The 21,518-nt window shown below is 36.1% G+C and overlaps 4 protein-coding genes across 4 annotated transcripts; 2 read left to right on the forward strand and 2 right to left on the reverse strand.

The window, feature by feature from the left end:
• Positions 1-22: 22 nt before the first annotated feature.
• Positions 23-8,551, reverse strand: edc3 (enhancer of mRNA decapping 3 homolog). The gene is made up of 7 exons (XM_084397215.1): positions 8,418-8,551; positions 8,009-8,181; positions 7,471-7,760; positions 6,505-6,849; positions 6,280-6,433; positions 5,980-6,197; positions 23-2,957 (listed from the first exon to the last, which is right to left on the reverse strand). Exons 2-7 carry the CDS (start codon positions 8,170-8,172, stop codon positions 2,623-2,625), a joined length of 1,506 nt encoding a protein of 501 aa, XP_084253341.1. The 5' UTR covers positions 8,173-8,181; positions 8,418-8,551; the 3' UTR covers positions 23-2,622.
• Positions 8,552-10,041: 1,490 nt separating this feature from the next.
• Positions 10,042-12,378, forward strand: kxd1 (KxDL motif containing 1). Its single transcript, XM_084397268.1, has 5 exons — positions 10,042-10,217; positions 10,307-10,408; positions 10,492-10,644; positions 10,856-10,902; positions 11,776-12,378. The coding sequence occupies exons 2-5, from the start codon at positions 10,314-10,316 to the stop codon at positions 12,030-12,032; spliced, it is 552 nt and encodes a 183-aa protein (XP_084253394.1). The 5' UTR covers positions 10,042-10,217; positions 10,307-10,313; the 3' UTR covers positions 12,033-12,378.
• Positions 12,379-12,552: 174 nt separating this feature from the next.
• Positions 12,553-19,149, forward strand: ergic2 (ERGIC and golgi 2). The gene is made up of 14 exons (XM_084397472.1): positions 12,553-12,727; positions 12,987-13,132; positions 13,691-13,799; positions 13,891-13,937; positions 14,019-14,086; positions 14,162-14,202; positions 14,355-14,456; positions 14,886-14,981; positions 15,139-15,194; positions 15,428-15,526; positions 16,238-16,335; positions 16,507-16,669; positions 16,744-16,823; positions 18,194-19,149. The coding sequence occupies exons 2-14, from the start codon at positions 13,027-13,029 to the stop codon at positions 18,257-18,259; spliced, it is 1,131 nt and encodes a 376-aa protein (XP_084253598.1). The 5' UTR covers positions 12,553-12,727; positions 12,987-13,026; the 3' UTR covers positions 18,260-19,149.
• A 122-nt stretch (positions 19,150-19,271) lies between these two features.
• LOC311283196 (uncharacterized protein) lies at positions 19,272-20,694 on the reverse strand. The gene is made up of 3 exons (XM_084397473.1): positions 20,473-20,694; positions 20,306-20,375; positions 19,272-20,226 (listed from the first exon to the last, which is right to left on the reverse strand). Exons 1-3 carry the CDS (start codon positions 20,598-20,600, stop codon positions 19,954-19,956), a joined length of 471 nt encoding a protein of 156 aa, XP_084253599.1. The 5' UTR covers positions 20,601-20,694; the 3' UTR covers positions 19,272-19,953.
• Between the last annotated feature and the right edge of the window lie 824 nt (positions 20,695-21,518).

Raw genomic sequence — 21,518 nt, forward strand, 5'->3', positions numbered from 1 at the left:
AAGCCATAAAGCGTTTTTTTTTCCCCATTCTCTTTATTTATTCAGTCCTTACACTTCAAAAGTTGACAGTATTAAGCATGTAAGGTTTCTTTCCAGTGATATCAGAATTATGCTGAACAGATATGTCACCAATTCACAATTAATGGTAATGATGTTGTTGTCTAAACCAGTTTACTGAATTGTGTTGCCTTATACAACAGGTGCAGAGATAAATGATAAAATTACGCAATGCTAACAACCTTGATCTCATGCTTTTGTAAAGAAAAAGGCATAAGAATGGAAAAAAAGAATGGAAAGTAGCTTTCAACTTTTGATACTGAACAAAACCTCTCGGAACCTTCAGAAACGTATTCAATTATGTCATTGTGACAAATGTGGGGGAGCCACACAAATGAGCATCACCAGATAACAAAACGTTTTCAAAAATCTTTTAAATTGCTCAACAGAATTTGGTCATAGTTTTTAGAAGCAAACTCCTACAGAGGAATGATTTATATCAAACTGCATTTTAACATACATCTAAGGCATCAAATATTCAATTGAATAAAAAAAACAAAAACGAAACATTTGTACAGCAGTAATACTTTTTAAGCTCAAGTAACAAGTCATAAAGACCAGCAAGTGATTTTTACCACCATTTTTAAGCTTTTTGTCCTGGATTTGCTTAGTAAATGCTGTATAATTAGACATATGTTCTCCTATCTGCATTCATCCACTATAAGATTTACCTTTACTTTACTGTGTTCTCAAACCATGGACAATGCAATCTCTTTAGCATCATTAACGCTTTCAACAATTGCCTTTTTTCATTCAGTCTTCGCTTTTAAGCTCAAAAGCTAATTCAATGAGCCCATTGGCTCTCCAACAGCCATCAGAGGCCGCACCAATGACCTTACAGACACAAACATCAACAGAAAAAGCTAATAGGAAAGCCAAAATTCACATTTAATTTTTTTTTTCTCAGGGCTGAGAATAGCTGATGAGTAAGGTCTGATGGTTTCTAGTTTATCTAAACACTTATGACAAGAAAATTAGACATCTGGGGTGGTCAACTTTAGAGATTTCACCCCTAGATTGTACATAGCTTCACCACAAAAAAAAAGAAAAGAAAAGAAAAAGGAACAATGACCATTATGTCTAAACCATGAATGTGGCTTATGAACAGAAAACAAAGATAAAGGTCATACAGCAGAAGAAAAAAATCCTCTAAATTAAATGTGGGAGAAGGGAGAAACAAAATATTCAAATTCAGAAGACAATAAAGCTTAAACGAAAAAAGAAAAGAAAAAAAAACAGTAAAAAATAAAGTCTTATGAAAGCAGTATGTTATTACTGGCATCACCTGTGAAACAATTTTAAGTTCATTATTGTTGCATATGGATCCTGAATAGTAAGTGCCTCTTATTTTAACTTAGAAGGCATATGGTAAATCTGCAGGTACAAACAAAAATCTCTTTGTCTTTATCAGTGCTTTTGAAAAACTCATCATTCATTACCTAAAAGTACTGAGTGAGCAGCACACACTGACTTTCTGCTCTGTAATGGGTTTGTGCACACAACAATATAACCTATAATAGAATCACAAATTGATTTCAGCAAGCAGGTTTATTGCAACACATGGAGCATCTCTCTTAATAAAAGACCCTTGTTTGATATAACCAAACAAGCAATGCCGACTCCATCTGAAACCCATTTAAAATAGGATCTAATGAGCTGCTTTTTTTTTTAGCACTAAGAACGGAAACAAAAAGGAAATGAGGTAAAGCACAGCAATGAATATAAGCATAAGAAAATTGGTGGTATTGGCCAATGACTGCTTAAACTGGTCAGTAATGGTCCAAAGTCAACCAAATTTGACAAACAGTTTTTTTAGTACACTTACCTTACCATTCAAGTGTGCAACATTTTATCACTGATAAGAACCCAGTCAATCTGACATATTTACAGCACACTGGGCTTGGTCAACAAAGCAAATAACGCTTTGAAACGAGATTTTTGCAAGCAATATCTGCCTCAATCTCAGTGCCTTAACACTGACTTTCATCAATCTGGCACAAAAAGAAAGAAAAAAGGGAGAAAAAAGGCAAAACCCTCATCTAATGCACATTTTTCTATGAAAAAATATGAAAGTCGGTCGAAATCAGCACATCCGACTGTAAACTAAAAGCAAATTCTTCTATTTGATATGCTGAAAGTAAAAAAATAAGATTCAAACATGCCATAAGACCAATTAAGTTGCATTAAGTGTGAGCCAGTTTTGATGTTTTTGTGGAATATCTGCATAATTTTTTTAATGGGTTATGAAAGTTGTTTCATCTAAAAAGATCAGCCTTGCATATTAAAGCGGCCGTGTGGAAGATTTTTGTAAGAATATGAAGCAGACGGTGAGTAGACTGATATTGGTTCCACTTTTGGCATATCAGGTTTGTCATAAGAGCTGGTATCGTTTTCCACCACTTCCCTTTGATGGGAATCATCACAGAAGTAGAGAAGAATTTGAGAAAAAAAAGAAAAAAAGAGACTGAGAAGTTCCAGTTCTGCTGCAACATTCAAACCGACATCTGTTCATTCTTAAAATCTTTAAGGCAGGTTCAGTGAGCCTTGACCGTGAAGGCCAATGGCTTATTCGGAGTGCAGCGGGATGACGAATTTACATCCAAAGGGGGAGTGGTATTTGATCCCCACTTCTTGGAATACCTGTCGGGGAATGCCGATGTCACATAGGTAGACTCGGCCGGCGCCCTCGGACAGAGGCAGTGGGAGGCCCAGAGAAAGTGACCATTTGGCTTCTACGGCGTGCGCCTGTCCACTTACTGGAGGGTCGATGCTCAGGACGGGGGCTCTGTTCTGGTTGGCCCAGTCGGCGGCGGCCTTGTACCAGGGCTGGTCCCTCAAGAATCCGTTTTCGTGCGAGTCCAGGCAGTTTATGACCAGGTCAACTGGCGTCTCAGGCAAGTCTGAGGGCGAAATGACATTTGTTTTAAATGAGTGGATGATTAGACCAAAGGTTACTAATGTAGTTTAACTCTTAACACAAAGTCATTTCTAAATAACATCTTCATTGACTTTCATAGGTGTTCTGGTATATTATGTAAGGAGGGTGGGTGGATGCAAAGTAAAGTGTTTTTGCAATTCTGTGTGGAAGTTTCCAAGACCTCCATGCCCATCTAAACAAAGCATTCAGGTGGGTGTGTTAGGAACGTATGTGAGATACAGAAACCGTGATAAAGGTTTCATGCACCAAATGTGTGTTGATGGAAACAGATCTTTGAGTTTAAAAAAAACCTGGTGATCCAATCACAAATGCTCAGATCTGGTATGAATGAGGGGAAGGTTTTGGGTCTCTGATTTAGTTGATAAAGCCCAATGCTGCTCTTTAATGTTGTTCATATTCTTTAATTTTATTAGGGATGCCCAATATTAAAAGTCTGTATAATACATTAAGCTGTTTATTATTTCCATTGTATGATTTCATACAGCACACATTTTGAGCCGGTCCAGTGCAGATAATGTTTTCCTGTTTAGGGAACCACATATACATATATGGTTATAAAACATGTACAGTTCATGTTTTTACTTAGGCTACATATACCATTTAGTTTTAATCCAACTGACACGTGCTGAGTGAGAGATCAGCAATCAAGCGCATGCAACAGAAGTGTGCTCTCTCTTTACAGCCAAATAACATTAGTAATAGGCATATCATTTTACTTGCTTTGCTATTGACATATCCGACCGAAATACAAACTTTTCTGCAAAGTCTGTGAGAAAGGGATGTGAGCTTGACACGCTCGCTATGTTTGAATTGAATTTAGGCTTTTATTCACATATAAACATTCATCAACTCAGACAGTTGTGGTAAACAGAAGCTCAAGCATATTCGCTTGACGTGCGAGAACAAATAAGGTTAATTCTCGTGTTACGCAGCACGTTTGAGCTTCATCAAGAATCAATGAGGTTCATTCTCGTGTTACGCAGCACGTTTGAGCTTCATCAAGAACCAATGAGGTTCATTATCGTGTTACGCAGCACGTTTGAGCTTCATCAAGAACCAATGAGGTTCATTATCGTGTTACGCAGCACGTTTGAGCTTCATCAAGAACCAATGAGGTTCATTATCGTGTTACGCAGCACGTTTGAGCTTCATCAAGAACCAATGAGGTTCATTATCGTGTTACGCAGCACGTTTGAGCTTCATCAAGAACCAATGAGGTCCATTATCGTGTTACGCAGCACGTTTGAGCTACATCAAGAACCAATGAGGTTCATTCTCGTGTTACGCAGCACGTTTGAGCGAACCAATGAGGTTCATTCTTGTGTTACGCAGCACGTTTGAGCTTCCACAAGAACCAATGAGGTTCATTCTCGTGTTACGCAACACGTTTGAGCTTCAGAAAGAACCAATGAGGTTAATTAGCACGTTTGAGCTTCAGAAAGAACCAATGAGGTTCATTCTCGTGTTACGCAGCACGTTTGAGCGAACTAATGAGGTCCATTATCGTGTTACGCAGCACGTTTGAGCTTCATCAAGAACCAAGGAGGTTAATTCTCGTGTTATGCAGCGCGTTTGAGCTTCAGAAAGAACCAATGAGGTTCATTCTCGTGTTACGCAGCACGTTTGAGCTTCATCAAGAACCAATGAGGTCCATTATCGTGTTACGCAGCACGTTTGAGCTACATCAAGAACCAATGAGGTTCATTCTCGTGTTACGCAGCACGTTTGAGCTTCCTCAAGAACCAATGAGGTTCATTCTCGTGTTACGCAACACGTTTGAGCTTCAGAAAGAACCAATGAGGTTAATTAGCACGTTTGAGCTTCAGAAAGAACCAATGACGTTCATTCTCGTGTTACGCAGCACGTTTGAGCTACATCAAGAACCAATGAGGTTCATTCTCGTGTTACGCAGCACGTTTGAGCTTCATCAAGAACCAATGAGGTTAATTCTCGTGTTATGCAGCGCGTTTGAGCTTCAGAAAGAACCAATGAGGTTCATTCTCGTGTTACGCAGCACGTTTGAGCTTCATCAAGAACCAATGAGGTCCATTATCGTGTTACGCAGCACGTTTGAGCTACATCAAGAACCAATGAGGTTCATTCTCGTGTTACGCAGCACGTTTGAGCTTCATCAAGAACCAATGAGGTTAATTCTCGTGTTACGCAGCGCGTTTGAGCTTCAGAAAGAACCAATGAGGTTCATTCTCGTGTTACGCAGCGCGTTTGAGCTTCAGAAAGAACCCTATGAGGTTAATTCTCGTGTTACGCAGCACGTTTGAGCTTCAGAAAGAACCAATGAGGTCCATTATCGTGTAAAGCAGCACGTTTGAGCTACATCAAGAACCAATGAGGTTCATTCTCGTGTTACGCAGCGCGTTTGAGCTTCAGAAAGAACCAATGAGGTTCATTCTTGTGTTACGCAGCACGTTTGAGCTAACAAACAAGTCCTAGATGATGAGTGATCAGCACTGTTTCAGCAGTGTGCTCCTATTCTATGGCGCATGGTAAATCAAGACCTGTCAATCTAAACGATTAAACCAATCCAGCGCGCTCCAGCTGTAAAACCCACTATACCCAACCACCACACCAGTGATCCAGTTTACATTGGTTGAACTTTCAAACGACGTTGGAAAACACTGCGTCACGATCGCAATGCGATCGGATCCCAGAAGTCCTATAGCTTTAGTCATTCAGATCACATTTTTATGTAAAGCAGTTATTTTTCCACAATATAAAAAGCACTTGTTAAGTGGTGGTAATATTCCCTATATTCACTGTAAAACCATTGTTAAGCAAGTATTTAAGTAACATGATGTTAGTAGAGCCCCCCCTGCTTCAGATTTAAGAGGTTAAGATTAACGATAAATTGATCATTAATTTAAACAATGATTGATTAGGGGAATATATGTAAATTGACATCCCTAATATACACCTATATGTTATACCGTGCATGATTATTAAATGTAGATGCAACAGTGCCACACCTTTCACATTAGAAACCAGTTTGCCTCCCGTCTTCCCAAAAAGTGCAAGCTCACTGGTGATGGCCTCCAACATCTTGACAAAATTTGGCAGGAAAAGGATGACCTCCACTTCATGGTTGGCCAAGTGACGGCCACAGCTGATGCCCTGAGCGCCCTGGACATGTGGTCCACACAGCAGGGCTACTGTGGGTCGTTGATGCACATTCTTTGGAGTAAGTCTAGGAGAAGAACCAGACCAATGATAACCAGACTCTCTGAAGATATTTCTGACAATGCAATTCCTGTTTAAGCCCCACAAACCTGTTCGGGCCTCCAAGTAACGTGAGGGCCATCTGACTCGCACATACGCCCGTCATCTCAAGCCTGCGCTCCAGAGAGAGACCGTGACTTTCTGCTGCAGCTAACAAACGCTTGTGCAGCTCGAAAGAGATGCTGGGTACCACCAGCCCTGAGTCTGAGAGAAATAGCATGAATTAAGATAAAGTAAGCAAAGTTATTTAGTAGTTCATGAGGTCAGATTCGTACCAGTGCTATACTCTTTCGCTCCACTCTGTGGAACTGTGATCTGTCTGTAGACGACAGGTTTGGCCTCCAGGATGTTCTCGTCATGCCGGTATCGTGATGGTGTTTGCTCTCCAGGTGTCCCTCGAGATCTCGCACCATTGCCTCGCCGTTCTGACGAATCGATCTGCGAGAACACAGCAGCCTTGTCGAACAGCGCCAGGTTCCCCTCAAAATCAAAGTCCTCATCGAGAACATCGTCTATACCGTCTCCAAAACATTCATCGTCTTTGTTTTTCATATGACCTCCGTTCTTCAGGCCATTCTTTTTCGGTGTGGCCTGATTTGGACCTTTGCAACTAGATGACCCTAGAAACAAAGAAGTTAAAGTGGGAATTAGTTATTTTCATATATATATATAATTAGTATTGTCATTTTAAAGTCGTAAATGTAAATATTGTATTTTAAATTAAATATTATATTATTCTTAATATTTGTACTAAATATTTTACAATGAAATATTATTATTACTATTATATATAATAGTAAAAGCCCTGTTTTGTTATTGTGTTATTTTACTCACCATAATTTTATTGTGTCATAACAATAATATCAATACGTTATTAAAATGTTATTATTATATATCAATACGGTTATTTAATACACACACACACATATATATATATATATATATATATATATGCACATATTTACCGATATGTGTGTGTATATACTGTATAAATATGTATAAATATATATATATATATAATTTTTTTTCTGTTTCTTCATGTAATCACAGACAGACTTGATGATGGTGAGATCAGATCTCCGTGTGGAGCACTGTATCTCACTGTATTATTACAATTAATGGCAAAAGGAATGTTTGAAAATGTAAAATAATATTTTCTACTGACACACTACAGTAAAAGATCCAAACAATTGGCTTAAACCTTTTTTTGGGGAGAAAATACTAACGTGCCAAAGACTCACAGGAGTTGTGTCTTCGTCTAAAGCCTTTACTTTGGCCAGCCACGTCCATGTGACGTTCACCGTAACTCTTGGAGTAGTGTGGCACCGGAGACACCCCTCCTTCCTGCAATTTGGGTTCAGTTTTATTAGGTACCGTCACCGGAACGCTGTTGACTAAGGCGCCACCACCCTTGTCCTTGCGTCCGCCATGCGGCGTCAGTGTGGAATTGGAGTCTGGACCATTCTGCTTCGGGACTTCAGCGGAGCTCTTGCGGATCTCAAGGATTTTGAGATCTTTAATGTCCATGGCACTGCGGATTAGAAAGGTGTATTCGTTTAATACTTGTGTTTGGTATTCAAATTCTGATGATCAAGTATTAAAAGCTGTATTAAGAACTGGACTTTAAAGTACATATATGGACTTCAAAATCCTACAGAAATGTAGAATGTGTCCACTGAGACAAGGCTGCCTACCTTACAAACATCTTTGAACTTCATAAAGGATCAAAAACAGACACTACAATGTCATACAAGGCATAGCATAGGTTTTATTATTTACCTGAAAGTGACCTCAGGAACAGTGCACTTGACTCCATTGTGGAAAGGATGTCTGAGAGAGATGGTCTGGCTGGTCTGATCAACTGAAGAAACTTCTCCTTGATACACTCCTAGTGTTGCTCCACAGTGGACTGAAACAAGACTGCCAATCCAGTCTGATGCCATTCCGACCAGCTGAAATTAAATTAAAAAGACGTTTGCTATTCTTTATGAGTTTTTATTTATTTATTAAAACATAATTCTTAAAAACGGGGAATGTGGGAACACAATAATATGGATGGATAAATCAAGTATCGAACGTTAGATGAGAAGATGCTAATGTTAGCCAGCTAGATGTACAGGACGCAACGGCTTTATAAGCTACTTTTTTCGTCGCCTTTTTTATAAAACTAGTAAAATGACTTCATCACCTGTTATCAAGAGCAACTCCTTTAAATAATACGGGTAACTGTTATATCGTGATAGATTTTTTTATGAACTCTTGTGAAGAGCTCGACTGCGCTAACGGCTTCTTCTTTGACGATCCACTATGATCGAGGATCAGTTGTGAATCTGTTTACTGCCACTTACCGGACAACCGCCAAAGTACATTGAGTTGCATGCTGTGGCATAAACTTAATAATCTTACAATAAGAAATTATTCATATTAATTCATATTTATAATCTTGTTTTATAAACCCGTATTATTATTGAATTATATTATTGCATTATTTGATTTATATAATATTATTGTATCATTAAATAATAGCATTTTATAATTATAATTAACTATTAAATTACATTAGTATTATTAAATTAAGCAATATTCGCCACCAGGGGCTTTTGTTTATATTTTAAGGGAAGAAATATGGAATATATATATATATATATATATATATATATATATATATATATATATATATATATATATATATATATATATATTCCATATTTCTTGTTCGATATATATATATATATATATATATTCCATATTTCTTCCCTTAAAATATAAACAAAAGCCCCTGGTGGCGAATATTGCTTAATTTAATAATACTAATGTAATTTAATAGTTAATATATATATATATATATATATATATAAACCAACATCTAATATTTTTAGATAAGCCTTTGAATCTGACACAAACCATCTTCTTGTTAGTAATGGGTGACATTAAGAGAAGCAAGCTAGAGTTTCCTGTTAAGGTCAAAGACAGAAGAGGAACCAGCATATGTCTGGTAGAAACATATCATGCAAAGAACATTGAAGAATTCACAGTGACATTTCCCAGAAACTCCAACAGAACTTGAGATGCCTTCAGGACTATCTGAGCGGTGACAGCACAGAGTTTGTTTGGACAAAAATATGTGTGTGAAGGTGAACCGAAGGAGGACTTGGCCAGAGGCTTATACAGGATCTGATTTGAAGTGTTATTGCAGTGTGCTTTGTTGTGGTGTAGTTTTGTATTACATTTCAAAAGTGCTTGAACGATTTATCCTCTTCATGTGACAGAATTGTACCTGAAATAGCCATTATAAATTATTATTTAATATTAAACATGAATCAAATGTATTTAAATGTTAATTATTAATAATTATTAAATTATTATTATTATTTAATATTAATTGTATTACAAATGTATACACGCTACGCAAAAGAGGCTGTGTAAACTGTGATAATTTTACCTGAAATATATACATTCATTTGTCATTATAGAGAGGTAAGATTATGAAATTAAACGCTTTATAATATAAAATAAATAAATGACAGATTTCATGTAGCATGGAATTTTAATTAGACCACAGAAATATAATTTTGACACTATGTAATGACACTAATAATGTTGAAAAATAACTAATTAGTGTGTTAAACATGCATTATTTATTGTTGTTTAATAAATAATATGAAACAAAATTATTCAACCATTTAAAATAAATCCCGTGAACCTGGTTTTTATATAAAAAAATCAAACACGCCGCTCTTTCTGGAGAGCCAATCAACGCTTAGAAAATCTCCGTGATCCCGCCTCCCACATTACCTCACGATCATGTGATCATGTGACAATATCACAACAAAAATGTCTGCCTGCTTTTCGCTGCGGGAAATTGTTTAGTCGTTTCACAAATATATCAAAAAGTGTGTGTGCATTTGAGTCAAAACTACTGCGAAGCTGACATCAAATGAAGACTTTTTTTTAAACCAACCGAGTCAGATAGTGAATATTTTACCACGTAAGCGACTGTACTTGTTGTATTGTACTGTACTGTACTGTACTAATTTGATTAATTAGTAACGCTAATATCTTGTGTTTTGTGAAAAGCGTCATCATGGAGCCCACCGCATCGGGAATATTCTGTAACAGGATGCTCAGCATGGTGAACTCTGAGGATGTGAACGCCATCATTCAAGCTCAGAGACATATGTGGGTTTCCCTATCTAGTGAGTGACTACCTAGGTAGCATTTTCTACTAGGTTTGTAACCTGATTTTGCTGCATGTCTTCCAGGCTGGACCGGTTTGAGAAGACCAATGAGATGCTGATCAACTTCAATGGGCTGTCCAATGTGCGCTTACAACAGATGAATGAACACTTTCTAATGCACACCCGTACATTAATAGAGATGAAGAAAGACTTGGACAGCATCTTCAGACGAATAAGGTATTATATCCACTCCATATGGTGAATTAGGGTAATGTTGGACAACTAAGATCTGGTGTGCACATTTCTTTACATCCATTACAAATTGCAAATTGTAGAAGTTAAAAGTGCAAACAATGTCTGAAATATATTATTTGACATATGTTTAATACTAATATTACAACGTATGGTATAACAATCCATTTCCTAACATGATTTTGTGTTTCCTCAGGACTTTAAAAGGCAAGGTTGCGAAACAATATCCAGAGGCCTTTAGCAGTAAGTTATTGTGCATTATTTTATATTTGATACATTACGGTTAATAGTGTGGCGATAATTATTTTCTAGATAATAATTTAACCGACACATGTATGATATTAAAAAACTAAATCAATAGATTTTTGTCCATGTTAAAACAATGTTTTTATGTCTCGAAAAACACTCATGTTCAATCTTAAATCTTATAATTATTTTTTTGTTGTTGCAATAATCTAGCATTATTTCTTTAATCTTTAATTACAGCTAAATGATGACAAAATAATCTAAAAAATACAGAAATTAATATTCACAATTCAGTATCAATATTTTTTTTAAACACCAATGTACATTAAAGTTAAAAAGTTTGGTGTAGTAAGATTTTTTAAAATAAATGTATGCTTTTATTCGGCAAGTACGAATTCAATTGATCAAAAGTGACAGTAAAGATATTAATAATAATACAAAAGATTTTTATTTAAAATAAATGATGTTTGGACTTTCTATTAATCAAAGAATCCAAAAAAAAAAAAAATTATCACTGTTTCCACAAAAATATAGCACAACTCTTTTCAACATTTCAACATTATTAATGTTTCTTGAGCAGCAAATCAGCATATTAGAATGATTTCTGAAGGATCATGTGACACTGAAGACTAGAGAAATTATGCTGAAAATTCAGCTTTGATATCACAGGAATAAATTACATTTTAAAATATATTCAAATAGAAAGCAGCTATTTTAAATTGCAATAATATTATTTACTGTTTTTACTGTATTTTTTATATTTTTTAAGTACCCCAAGCATGGTAGTGTATAATATAAATATTTAGTGCATTTCTAATTATATACCAGTTTTGCTGGTGTTGTATAATCAAAGCACTTTGTTTCCAAAAGGCATCAATGAATGTTCCAACCTGGAGGATGATGATGATGAGTTTGACCCCATCCCTCCCAGTGTGGCCACCACCATCACTACCACTGCAACGTCCGAACAGAGCACCGAGTCATGTGACACAAGCCCTGATGTGATATCACCCACCATTAGCTGCTGTTCTGAAGACCCCTCTCAAGAGAACACCGGCACACCAACCTCTGACAGTCATGAACCGGCAGTGTTACGGGACGAGGGTCCCGATTCAGCTGACATTTAAATTTCTAATATGGTGTTTACTACATCCAGATGCCACTTAATGATGCAACAGCTTAATGTTTACTATGTAAAATTGTGCTACTAATTTGGTGTTATTTTCAGTTTTCCGTTTTCTGTTACAACTTTACATATATTTAAATGACTGCTGTGGTAATAGCCTAGAAAATGAATGCAAACTATTTTTTTGCAGATAAAACAATTCCAAAGATAATTATGATACAATTAAATACAGACATGTTTACCTGGTTTTGTGTAATATTTAATGTTTAAAACTGCAATAGTTATTATTTTGTATTATTTTGTCTGACTCAGAAATGCATGTCATGAATAAAAGCTTTGTAACTGACTGTCAGATTTTATTTTAATAAGACTCAATTAGAATTGCTTGGATTTTTCTCTAAATTCGGGATAGTCTACTAATCTTAGTACTAGTAGTAAGATAGTATTCTATTCCGAATCCACCCACTTTTCCACGTATTTTTTTATTATAGTAAAAATGACTACATTTCCCATAATTCACCGGACCGGATGCTCGCGACTTCAGCACATCAGCGCTATGCAGCAGCGTACCTCTCTTCGGAGTCCTCTAACGTTACGTGTCTGTCCGTTATTTCATTAAACGCTCAATGTAAAGGATTATTTAGTTAAACATTGTATTTAAAAAAAACAATGAGGCACTTAAAGTAGCATTTCAAGGTAAGTAGAGAACGAACTATTTAAAATGGCAAGCCAGACAAGTGCACTGCTAGCAGTGGCTAACAGTAACCATAGACAACTGAGATAAACGAGCCTTCACATACAAATTGTTGAAATAAATTCACTTTAAAAAATGTTTACAATCTTATATGTATTAAAACGTTTCGCATATTTAGCATTGTATACTAATAACATAGGAAGTTATTGTAGTTTCTGCTCATAAATGTGCAATTCTTGATGTACAAATGATGAATTGCAGCCTAAATTCATGAGGAAGATTACATATAACTGCTGTGACGATGAGGAGGCTGAACAAAAAGAAAGCCCTGAACTTTGTAAAGGAGTTGGATGCTTTTCCCAAGGTTCCTGAGAGTTATGTGGAGACGACAGCCAGTGGAGGAACTGGTGAGATGAGCTGAGATTTCATTTGTCAAAATGATGTTTGGTTTAAAGAGACTACATAAATACACGCGTGTGTGTGTGTGTGTTATTTAATTGTTTGTATAAGTAGTAGTATAGTATAGTATAGTATAGTATAGTACAATTAAAATCGTGTTAGTTTTTATTATTTTTAAGAAAATAAATATTTTGAATGAGTTCTTAATATTCTTGAGTTCTTAACTTGTTTTAAAAGTTGTATATATAGTTTTAATTACTTTTTATTTTATTTTTATTTATTTTAGTACATCAAGTTAAACTAAATGAAAAGGAGAAATGCTTCATTGTCAAATAGCTGAAATAAAATACGTTTATTTAACTTTAGTTAATGTTTATCTTAAGTAAAGAATTTTTTTTTTTTTTTTTTTTTTTTTGTTAAGTATTATAACCCTGTTGTATTAGATGGATGGAACGATAGATAGATAGATAGATGCTTTTTCCTTTCTGACTGTTCTCAAATATTACTGCTGTGATACTGACTTGAAACATCATAAATCAAATTAAATTGTGTTTTTTCTTTCTCAGTGTCTGTGTTGGCCTTCACGGCGATGGCACTCTTGGCCTTCTTTGAGTTCTTTGTGTATCGGGACACATGGATGAAGTACGAGTATGAAGTGGATAAGGATTTTACTAGGTGACTTTAACTTAACAGTAAATTGTTATTTTGTATCTGCACATAATATAGATGTGCATTAAAAACACTAACATTTTATTTCATCTTGCAGCAAACTACGAATTAATATTGATATCACAGTTGCCATGAGATGCCAATGTAAGTAAATCTTTCTATAGTCATGTGTTGTATGACTTGCAGCATAAATTCGTCAATAATGTTTTGAATTTTTTGTTTCAGTTGTTGGTGCAGATGTTTTGGATCTCGCCGAGACGATGGTGGCATCTGACGGCCTGCAGTATGAACCTGTGAGTTTCTGAATGTTACTTTTTTCCTAGTATATTTTATAGCAGTGCCGTAACATGTTTATGACTCTTTCGCAGGTTGTTTTTGACCTTTCTCCTCAGCAGAGAATCTGGCACAGGTACATTTCTTTTCATTTGTTTATACTGATTACGTTTTCAACCTCCAAAGTGGTTCCCGTGACCTATGACCTTAGGACACAATTGTAATGTCATATATTTGTCAATATAAAGATGTAATTATAATAAGAAAAATCCTTTTTGTGTCCCTCAGAACACTTTTGCTCATTCAGGACCGTCTGCGTGAGGAACATTCACTCCAGGATGTTCTGTTCAAGAATGTCATGAAAGGTGCCCCCACTGCTCTCCCACCCAGGTCAGAACACACGACACCTGTACGAGAACGTATTACACCACATGTCAAACGTAAAGTCGGCATTAAACGGAAGTTTTGATAGTCTTTTATTTCCTATTGTTACATTTATATGTCAGCTACTCGAACAAGAAAAAATGTGGGCCGGGGCTTGATTTTGTCCATCGGGAATTGATTGGATGGTTGTGGTTTGCTATTGGTCAATCTTATGTGAGTGACAGATTGTCCCGCCCTCTCGCCCATAAAGGCATCATCAGAGAAGAGAAGAGATAAGGGGAAGTTATTTTAAATAAAGAAGGCACATGAATAATAAAATGTGCACGGATAAATCATTTATAATAAATACTGCAACATTCCATAAAAAAATAAGAATTGTCCATTTTGATTTCATAGTGACTTTAAGGAGTATGTGATTTTTTGTTGACCGTGTAGGGAAGATGACCCCACACAGCCTCTAAATTCCTGCCGGATTCATGGACACCTCTATGTTAATAAAGTAGCAGGAAATTTCCACATCACTGTTGGCAAGTATGTTTCGTTTCATTCTGTTTTTTGCATCCAATCACATTTTGACTCCAGTAAAAGTTGTCAGTTGAAGAGTCCATTCGATCGTTGATGTAGTCAGATGATGTACACCTTTGAATGAGACCGAACTGTATATATTCTTATTTCATGTTCATTTCAGGGCCATCCCACACCCCCGAGGTCATGCTCATCTAGCGGCCCTGGTCAGCCATGAGAGTAAGCTGAAGAGCGTCTTCAGACCTTAACTTAGTTTGTTCATATGCATGTTCTGGAAGTGGGTTTTGGTGCTGCAGATATTTTCTGAATGGCTCATTCTATCCAAATCATATCCAGTGCTTTTGCATCCAGACTAGAAGGCAGCATCTGTTCCACTAAAAAAGGAAAAGGTACCTTAAGATTTATGTCCAAAAGGTCAGTTCGCTAATAAGGAGGACTGTTTTATTTTTCAGCATACAACTTCTCCCATCGGATAGACCATCTGTCTTTTGGAGAGGAAATACCAGGCATATTAAATCCACTAGATGGCACAGAAAAAGTGTCTGCAGATCGTAAGTGATTTTAACATTTATCAAAAATTTCAGGAAAAAAAATGTGTGTGTGTGTGTGTATATATATATATAATAACTTGTTGGATTAGCATAAATACAGTATAAACAATTATTTACACTGAACAAAATTATGAGAAATCATGAGCTGACCTCAAACTTTTTCTATGTACACAAAAGGCCTATTTCTCTCAAATATTGTTCACAAATCTGTCTAAATCTGTGTTAGTGAGCACTTCTCCTTTGCCAAGATAATCCATCCACCAGAGTGGCCTTTTATTGTGGCCAGCCTAAGGCACACCTGGGCAATAATCATGCTGTCTAATCAGCATCTTGATATGCCACACCTGTGAGGTGGATGGATTATTTCAGCAAAGGATAAGTCCTCACTAACACAGATTTAGACAGATTTGTGAACAATATTTGAGAGAAATAGGCCTTTTGTGTACATAGAAAAAGTCTAAGATCTTTTGAGTTCAGCTCATGAAAAATGGGGGCAAAAACAAAAGTGTTGCGTTTATAATTTTGTTCAGCGTATATGAATGACTTTATAAATAATATTTATAATTTATATTAATTTATCATTTAAAAATATATAGTATAAAAATGATTGGGGTCCAAAAGTCAGATTTTTATTTTTTTATTATTATTATATTATCAGATTGACAATTTAAAGTTAAACTTCTGATTACCCTGTTTTGTTTTTTTTGCTAGATAATCAGATGTTCCAGTACTTTATTACCATTGTGCCCACAAAACTGCAGACGTACAAGTTGTCAGCGGACACACACCAGTATTCAGTCACTGAACGGGTACAGACGGCTTCAAAATTTCGAAATATATATTCATAACCATCTGTTGTTTTAATTCAAGTTGCAAATCAAACTGACACGATTTTGCAAATTTGAATTTCAAAAAGTGCATAGTGTATGCATGATTGCAAACGATGATCACTGGACTCATTTGGACTCTCTTTCCTTTAGGAGCGAGTGATAAACCACGCAGCGGGGAGTCATGGGGTTTCTGGGATCTTTATGAAGTATGACATCAGCTCTCTGATGGTAAAGGTGACAGAGCAGCACATGCCCCTGTGGCAGTTCCTCGTGCGCCTCTGTGGCATCATAGGAGGCATTTTCTCAACAACAGGTAAATGGAAAGATATCTGCTAATCAAAAATATCTCATTTGAAACGATTCCATGATTGTGATTTGTTTCTGCAGGCATGTTACATAGTCTGGTTGGCTTCTGCGTAGACGTGGTCTGCTGTCGTTTTAAACTAGGCGTTTACAAGCCAAAGACTGTAAGTAGTAGCTGAGGGTTTTTATTAGGGATGTCCCGATACCACTTTTTCACTTCCGATACCGATACCGATGCCGCAGCTTTGGCTATTTGCCGATACCGATATCAATCCAATATTTTTATTTTATTCTTGAACTATAATAATAAAATATAATGGAAGCACTTTGCTCAATTAGCCACATAAAAACATCTCACTCAAATGGAGAACAAATACTTCTCCAGTATATAGTCCATAACAACAGTTGATAATGAAAGACTGTCACCCTTTATTCAAAAGACCTTGAGATATGTTTGGTAACCTGAATGAATTTAAAATTAATTAGCTATATTTCAGATCAATATATTTGTTTCCTTAAAATTTTAATTAACTTTAACTTTATTCTCATCTGAATTATAAATAATTTATTTCTGTATAAAATAATACTACTTTTAAAAACACATTTGATTTTCTTTTTTATTCAATGTAGAATGTGTAACTTAAAAATAAACAGATTAGTGCTGTGTTTTAGGACAAGAAATGAAAACCAATGCAATATGATGAATGTCCAAAAGATGAGATCATTTTTGCTTTTAAACAGCGTGTGTGTGTGTGTGTGTGTGATTTTGGTTGGGTGACAGTTACAGTTTGACAAGAGTTTACAGTTTGACAAAAGCACAATGTTGTGTTTTACACAAATATAAGTAGGCTAAACACTTTTTGCAGTTTTAATGATGTCCTGTATGAAAATGACGGAGTATGTTTTTATGTTTCCACTGTTCGATCGCGCCCGTGCCTCTTTCTCTCTGACACACACACACACTCCAGCATTGCAATCTTGACATTGCAGCCTGTTAATTTTGCTGCGTTCACACCAAACGCGAATAGAGCGTCAAATTTGCGTCTATCGCGTCTAGTTCGATGCTTGAACAGTTTGAATCCATTCGCGCGTCCAAAGAGAATAGGACGCGCCGCGCGCGTATAATGATAAAGTGAGCGTTTGAAGCGATATAGACGCGCGTTCAGAGCTAAGGCGGGCTACAGATTAGGTGTCCCTAAAGAACCCGCATATGCGCGTATCTAACAGTAACGTTAGTTCTGTATTACATTAACTAATGTGCACGCGAGATTTATTTATTTTTATACCGTGTATTCTCTGTGTAAATCCATGCACCGAATGTACGTTCAGTAAGAATACGTAACCTACCGTTCCACCCCTAATGGGTATCGGGTCATTAGTATCGGATAAATTTTTTTCTCCCCTCCGATATCCGATCTAGCGTTTTGGGCCAGTATCGGCACGATACCGATGCCGTGGATCGGATCGGGACATCCCTAGTTTTTATGCATCGTTTTTGGCACTGAGCATTGACTCTCGTTGTCTTTTGTTTTAGATGAGTGTTTTTGATGGCCACATGAACAGCCTGACGCCACTACTTTCTGAGAACACCGAACACTAGCTGGGCTCTTCTACTTACCACATTTAAAGATCAATTCAGTTCAAGGATTCAGTTAATACATGATATTGAGGTTGACTGTCATTTGTGTTACTGTAAAGAGCCAACTGCACTGACACAATAAACATTACACAGGTATGAATTCATAAATTTGTAGTTTCCCCAGAAAATTTTGATTGGTGCAAAAATCAATGAATTTAAATTTGTGGACAGCCTTTTTAAAAGTGCGTTTGCTGTAGAAAAAGATTCTTGCATAAAAGCTTGTTAATGTAATTGCACTCATGAAAACATATTATATTTTTATTAAAATGTTTCTAAATGCAGGCATTTCAATTATAATTTGATCATCTTCAATTGCATTAAATACTCCTTTTAAAAAGTGCAGATCTGACTATCAGACGATTTAGTCTTAGGCGAAGTGGCATTGAATACAATCTTAAAATATGAACCGAAGTAGCATCAGGAACATTTCAGACACGACCCATTCACGACAGTATTAGCATCTGGCTGGGATGTTTGTAATGATTGTCCCCAGCCAGAGCCGAGATCTCCACCTCAGGAAGGATTGACTATTTTCTATTCATATGCATTTTAAGAGATTGTGTTTGATATTGAAGTAGTGTGAAATAATTCATTTAAAGCATATTGAACATTCTTTCTGAAATCATTTGCCACATTATATTTGCATGATCATAGATCACACTGTAATGATTCAATCAGAAAATAATTTGTAGTCTGGAGACAAATTACAGTCACGTATAACATCCCGTTGGTGTATTTTGCTTAGTTTATGAATTTTAACATGACATTCCCCAGGATTGTGATGTTTCCTTCCCTATTATTCAGCGTGTCTTCTGAGAGTCCAAATAAAAACACTTTCTTATGCACCTGCACACCTGTGATATCTGTTTTTGAGTGTCACCGCCGTCTGTTCTTGTCTCCTGAGCAGCGAAATAAAATCTTGACTTCACAGTTTGTCCTCGGAAACTTACATTAGTCGCCTCTTGAAGGATTTAAAGCCTGAGGTTAGTTGGGTTTTTATTCAAATGAATAAATATACAATTTATTCTTGCATGTAATTAAACATTCTCATTTGCTTTCTTACCCAAAGGACCCAAGAAAGTGCAAGTGTGCAAATGACAATTACCAGAGAAACTGGTTTAGAAATGACTTTTGTTCAAGCATCAACCTTATCAGCAGATCACATACAGACCATACAAATCATAACTAGATTGCAATAAAAACAAAAGAAAAATGTGTGAAAAGAGATAATAATAATAAAAAGTAATTTACTCACTTTCATGTCATTACAAACCCAAATGACTTTCTTTGTTCTGGGCAACACAAAGGAGAACTTTTGAATGTTCAACTGTTTTCTACACAATAATACTTTGTTACTTCATCATAATTCGTTAAAAAGCTGTCAAGCTCCAAAAAGACTAAAAATGGATCATAAAAGTGGTTATGACGACTCATTTAAACTGCTTTTATGTCACTTTTTGAAAGTTGAAAAGCTCCAGTCCCCGTTTGCCGTAACTGCGTGGAAAAGAGCAACCCGGACATTCTTCAAATTATCTTCCTTTAAGTCCCACATAAGAAAGCAAGCCAGACATGAGGGTGATTAAATGATTAAGTATCTCTTAAAATATTTGGTAAAATTACCTGTAACAAAACTTTTGTGTGACTTTAGGCTTAAATTATGTGAAAAAAATCTCTCGAACAAGCTCTAGAGCCTCATCATCCACGCCAGGCTTCTCTGAAGTTCCTGAAGCATCAGGAGGAGATTTTAAATGGCAGTCTGGTTTTGTACTGGTACTTTCTTCCATGCAGTGTCCATATGGCACAGTCTCTTGCTCGGCAATGTTTGAAACATATGTCCTGTCCTGTCCATCTGAGTCAGACGTGTCTTCATCTGTCTCTGGAATGAGCATTACCTCCTCCGGGGCCTGCATTGCATCTCTAGCACATGACTATGATTCATAAGAGAAATAATAATAGGTCTGTGTCTTGTGCCATAAATAATTAATTTATGAGTCAAAATCCTTTTACCTTATCATCCTTCAAAATGCTGAGCGCTGTTTGCACGAGCTCCCTCTCGTTCATCCAGTACGTGACGACACTGAGAAAGACATCGTTGGGCGAAAACAATTTTTCATTAAACGTCCGTTCACATTATTATTAATTATTAAAATGACAGTTCTTAAAGGTGTTTCTACCTCCGTCTCTTCTTCGCTCTCCGGTTTGAGGTTTTAAGTGATTTCTTCTTTTCTGCTTCTTTATCTTTACTGCATTTAACGTCAGATTTCACCATCCAGAGTGGAAGGTTTCGGGGCTTTTCGGACATTATGTAGTTTAGGATTCATTTGTACCGAACCAGCCAAGAAATATTCTTTTTAAATTCTTCATCGACTGTTTTTAAGATTATGAATGTTGTGTGTGCCACCTTGTGGTCTGGAGAACAATACACGGTTATTTCACAAGAAAACTTTTTTTATATATTTACTGTAAAACCATGTGTAAAACGTGACCCAACGTGACATTTATGAAAAATACACTTTTCCTGAAAATATAGTAGGCTTTCATGTAAAAATCTATCTTCACACACACATAGCTGTGCAGATTATTTGCAAATTGTATTCAGTTATGGATGACAAATTTGATGACAAATAGTAGTTAGTAACGTAATCCAGATTACTCATTCTGACTATTTTTTAATTACTTCTGAACTAACTCGTTTATCACTTAGATTTGATTGGGATATTGTGTAAATATTTTCCATTTTCTGTTATCAACAACTTGAAATGCATTAAAGCCAGCTTTAAAAAAAAAGTTGCCAGTCACTACCAGTATTTTTGATCATTTTCACAAAAGTTTCATGGCCCCCAGAATATTTTGATGTATGAATATCTGAACATGCAATATATCAAAAGAAAGAACAGACCCCTGCTTTTAAACAAACAAAATTTAGCGATGAAATTTAGCTCTGTAGCTAATTCTGGGACAGTTTCTTACTGTCCCTGTCAAAAAAAAAAAAAATTCATGCTAATTTAATGCATTCTGTTTTTATTCACATTTTAATGTGGTTAAGTTTCATATTTTTCTTTTTTTTTTAAATAGCAAAAAGCTGAAAAAAAATCATGTTTTTGTCAAAGGCTATCTGGATGGGATTCAGACCAATGGTCAAAATGATGATCAATCTCATTATTTTACATATGCATATGCTTACATATGCTATCGCTTGTTTCTGCCACTTCTTCACATG

Source organism: Rutilus rutilus (genome assembly GCF_951802725.1).
Source record: "Rutilus rutilus genome assembly, chromosome: 23".
NCBI classification, from domain to species: Eukaryota; Metazoa; Chordata; class Actinopteri; order Cypriniformes; family Leuciscidae; genus Rutilus; species Rutilus rutilus.

What these genes read in the sequence shown, in the direction of transcription:
- edc3 (XM_084397215.1), bottom strand. Translation starts at nt 8,172, where the DNA reads ATGGCATCAGACTGGATTGGCAGTCTTGTTTCAGTCCACTGTGGAGCA. An exon ending in AGCGAAAGAGTATAGCACTG is followed by an intron (nt 6,434 to 6,504) that starts GTACGAATCTGA and finishes TATTTCTCTCAG; the next exon opens with ACTCAGGGCTGGTGGTACCC. An exon ending in ACTGGTTTCTAATGTGAAAG is followed by an intron (nt 2,958 to 5,979) that starts GTGTGGCACTGT and finishes TTTCGCCCTCAG; the next exon opens with ACTTGCCTGAGACGCCAGTT.
- kxd1 (XM_084397268.1), top strand. Translation starts at nt 10,314, where the DNA reads ATGGAGCCCACCGCATCGGGAATATTCTGTAACAGGATGCTCAGCATG. An exon ending in ATTCAAGCTCAGAGACATAT is followed by an intron (nt 10,409 to 10,491) that starts GTGGGTTTCCCT and finishes CATGTCTTCCAG; the next exon opens with GCTGGACCGGTTTGAGAAGA. An exon ending in AGCATCTTCAGACGAATAAG is followed by an intron (nt 10,645 to 10,855) that starts GTATTATATCCA and finishes GTGTTTCCTCAG; the next exon opens with GACTTTAAAAGGCAAGGTTG.
- ergic2 (XM_084397472.1), top strand. Translation starts at nt 13,027, where the DNA reads ATGAGGAGGCTGAACAAAAAGAAAGCCCTGAACTTTGTAAAGGAGTTG. An exon ending in GTGGATAAGGATTTTACTAG is followed by an intron (nt 13,800 to 13,890) that starts GTGACTTTAACT and finishes TTCATCTTGCAG; the next exon opens with CAAACTACGAATTAATATTG. An exon ending in CCCACTGCTCTCCCACCCAG is followed by an intron (nt 14,457 to 14,885) that starts GTCAGAACACAC and finishes TTGACCGTGTAG; the next exon opens with GGAAGATGACCCCACACAGC.
- LOC311283196 (XM_084397473.1), bottom strand. Translation starts at nt 20,600, where the DNA reads ATGTCCGAAAAGCCCCGAAACCTTCCACTCTGGATGGTGAAATCTGAC. An exon ending in AGAGCGAAGAAGAGACGGAG is followed by an intron (nt 20,376 to 20,472) that starts GTAGAAACACCT and finishes TGTCTTTCTCAG; the next exon opens with TGTCGTCACGTACTGGATGA. An exon ending in GCATTTTGAAGGATGATAAG is followed by an intron (nt 20,227 to 20,305) that starts GTAAAAGGATTT and finishes TATGAATCATAG; the next exon opens with TCATGTGCTAGAGATGCAAT.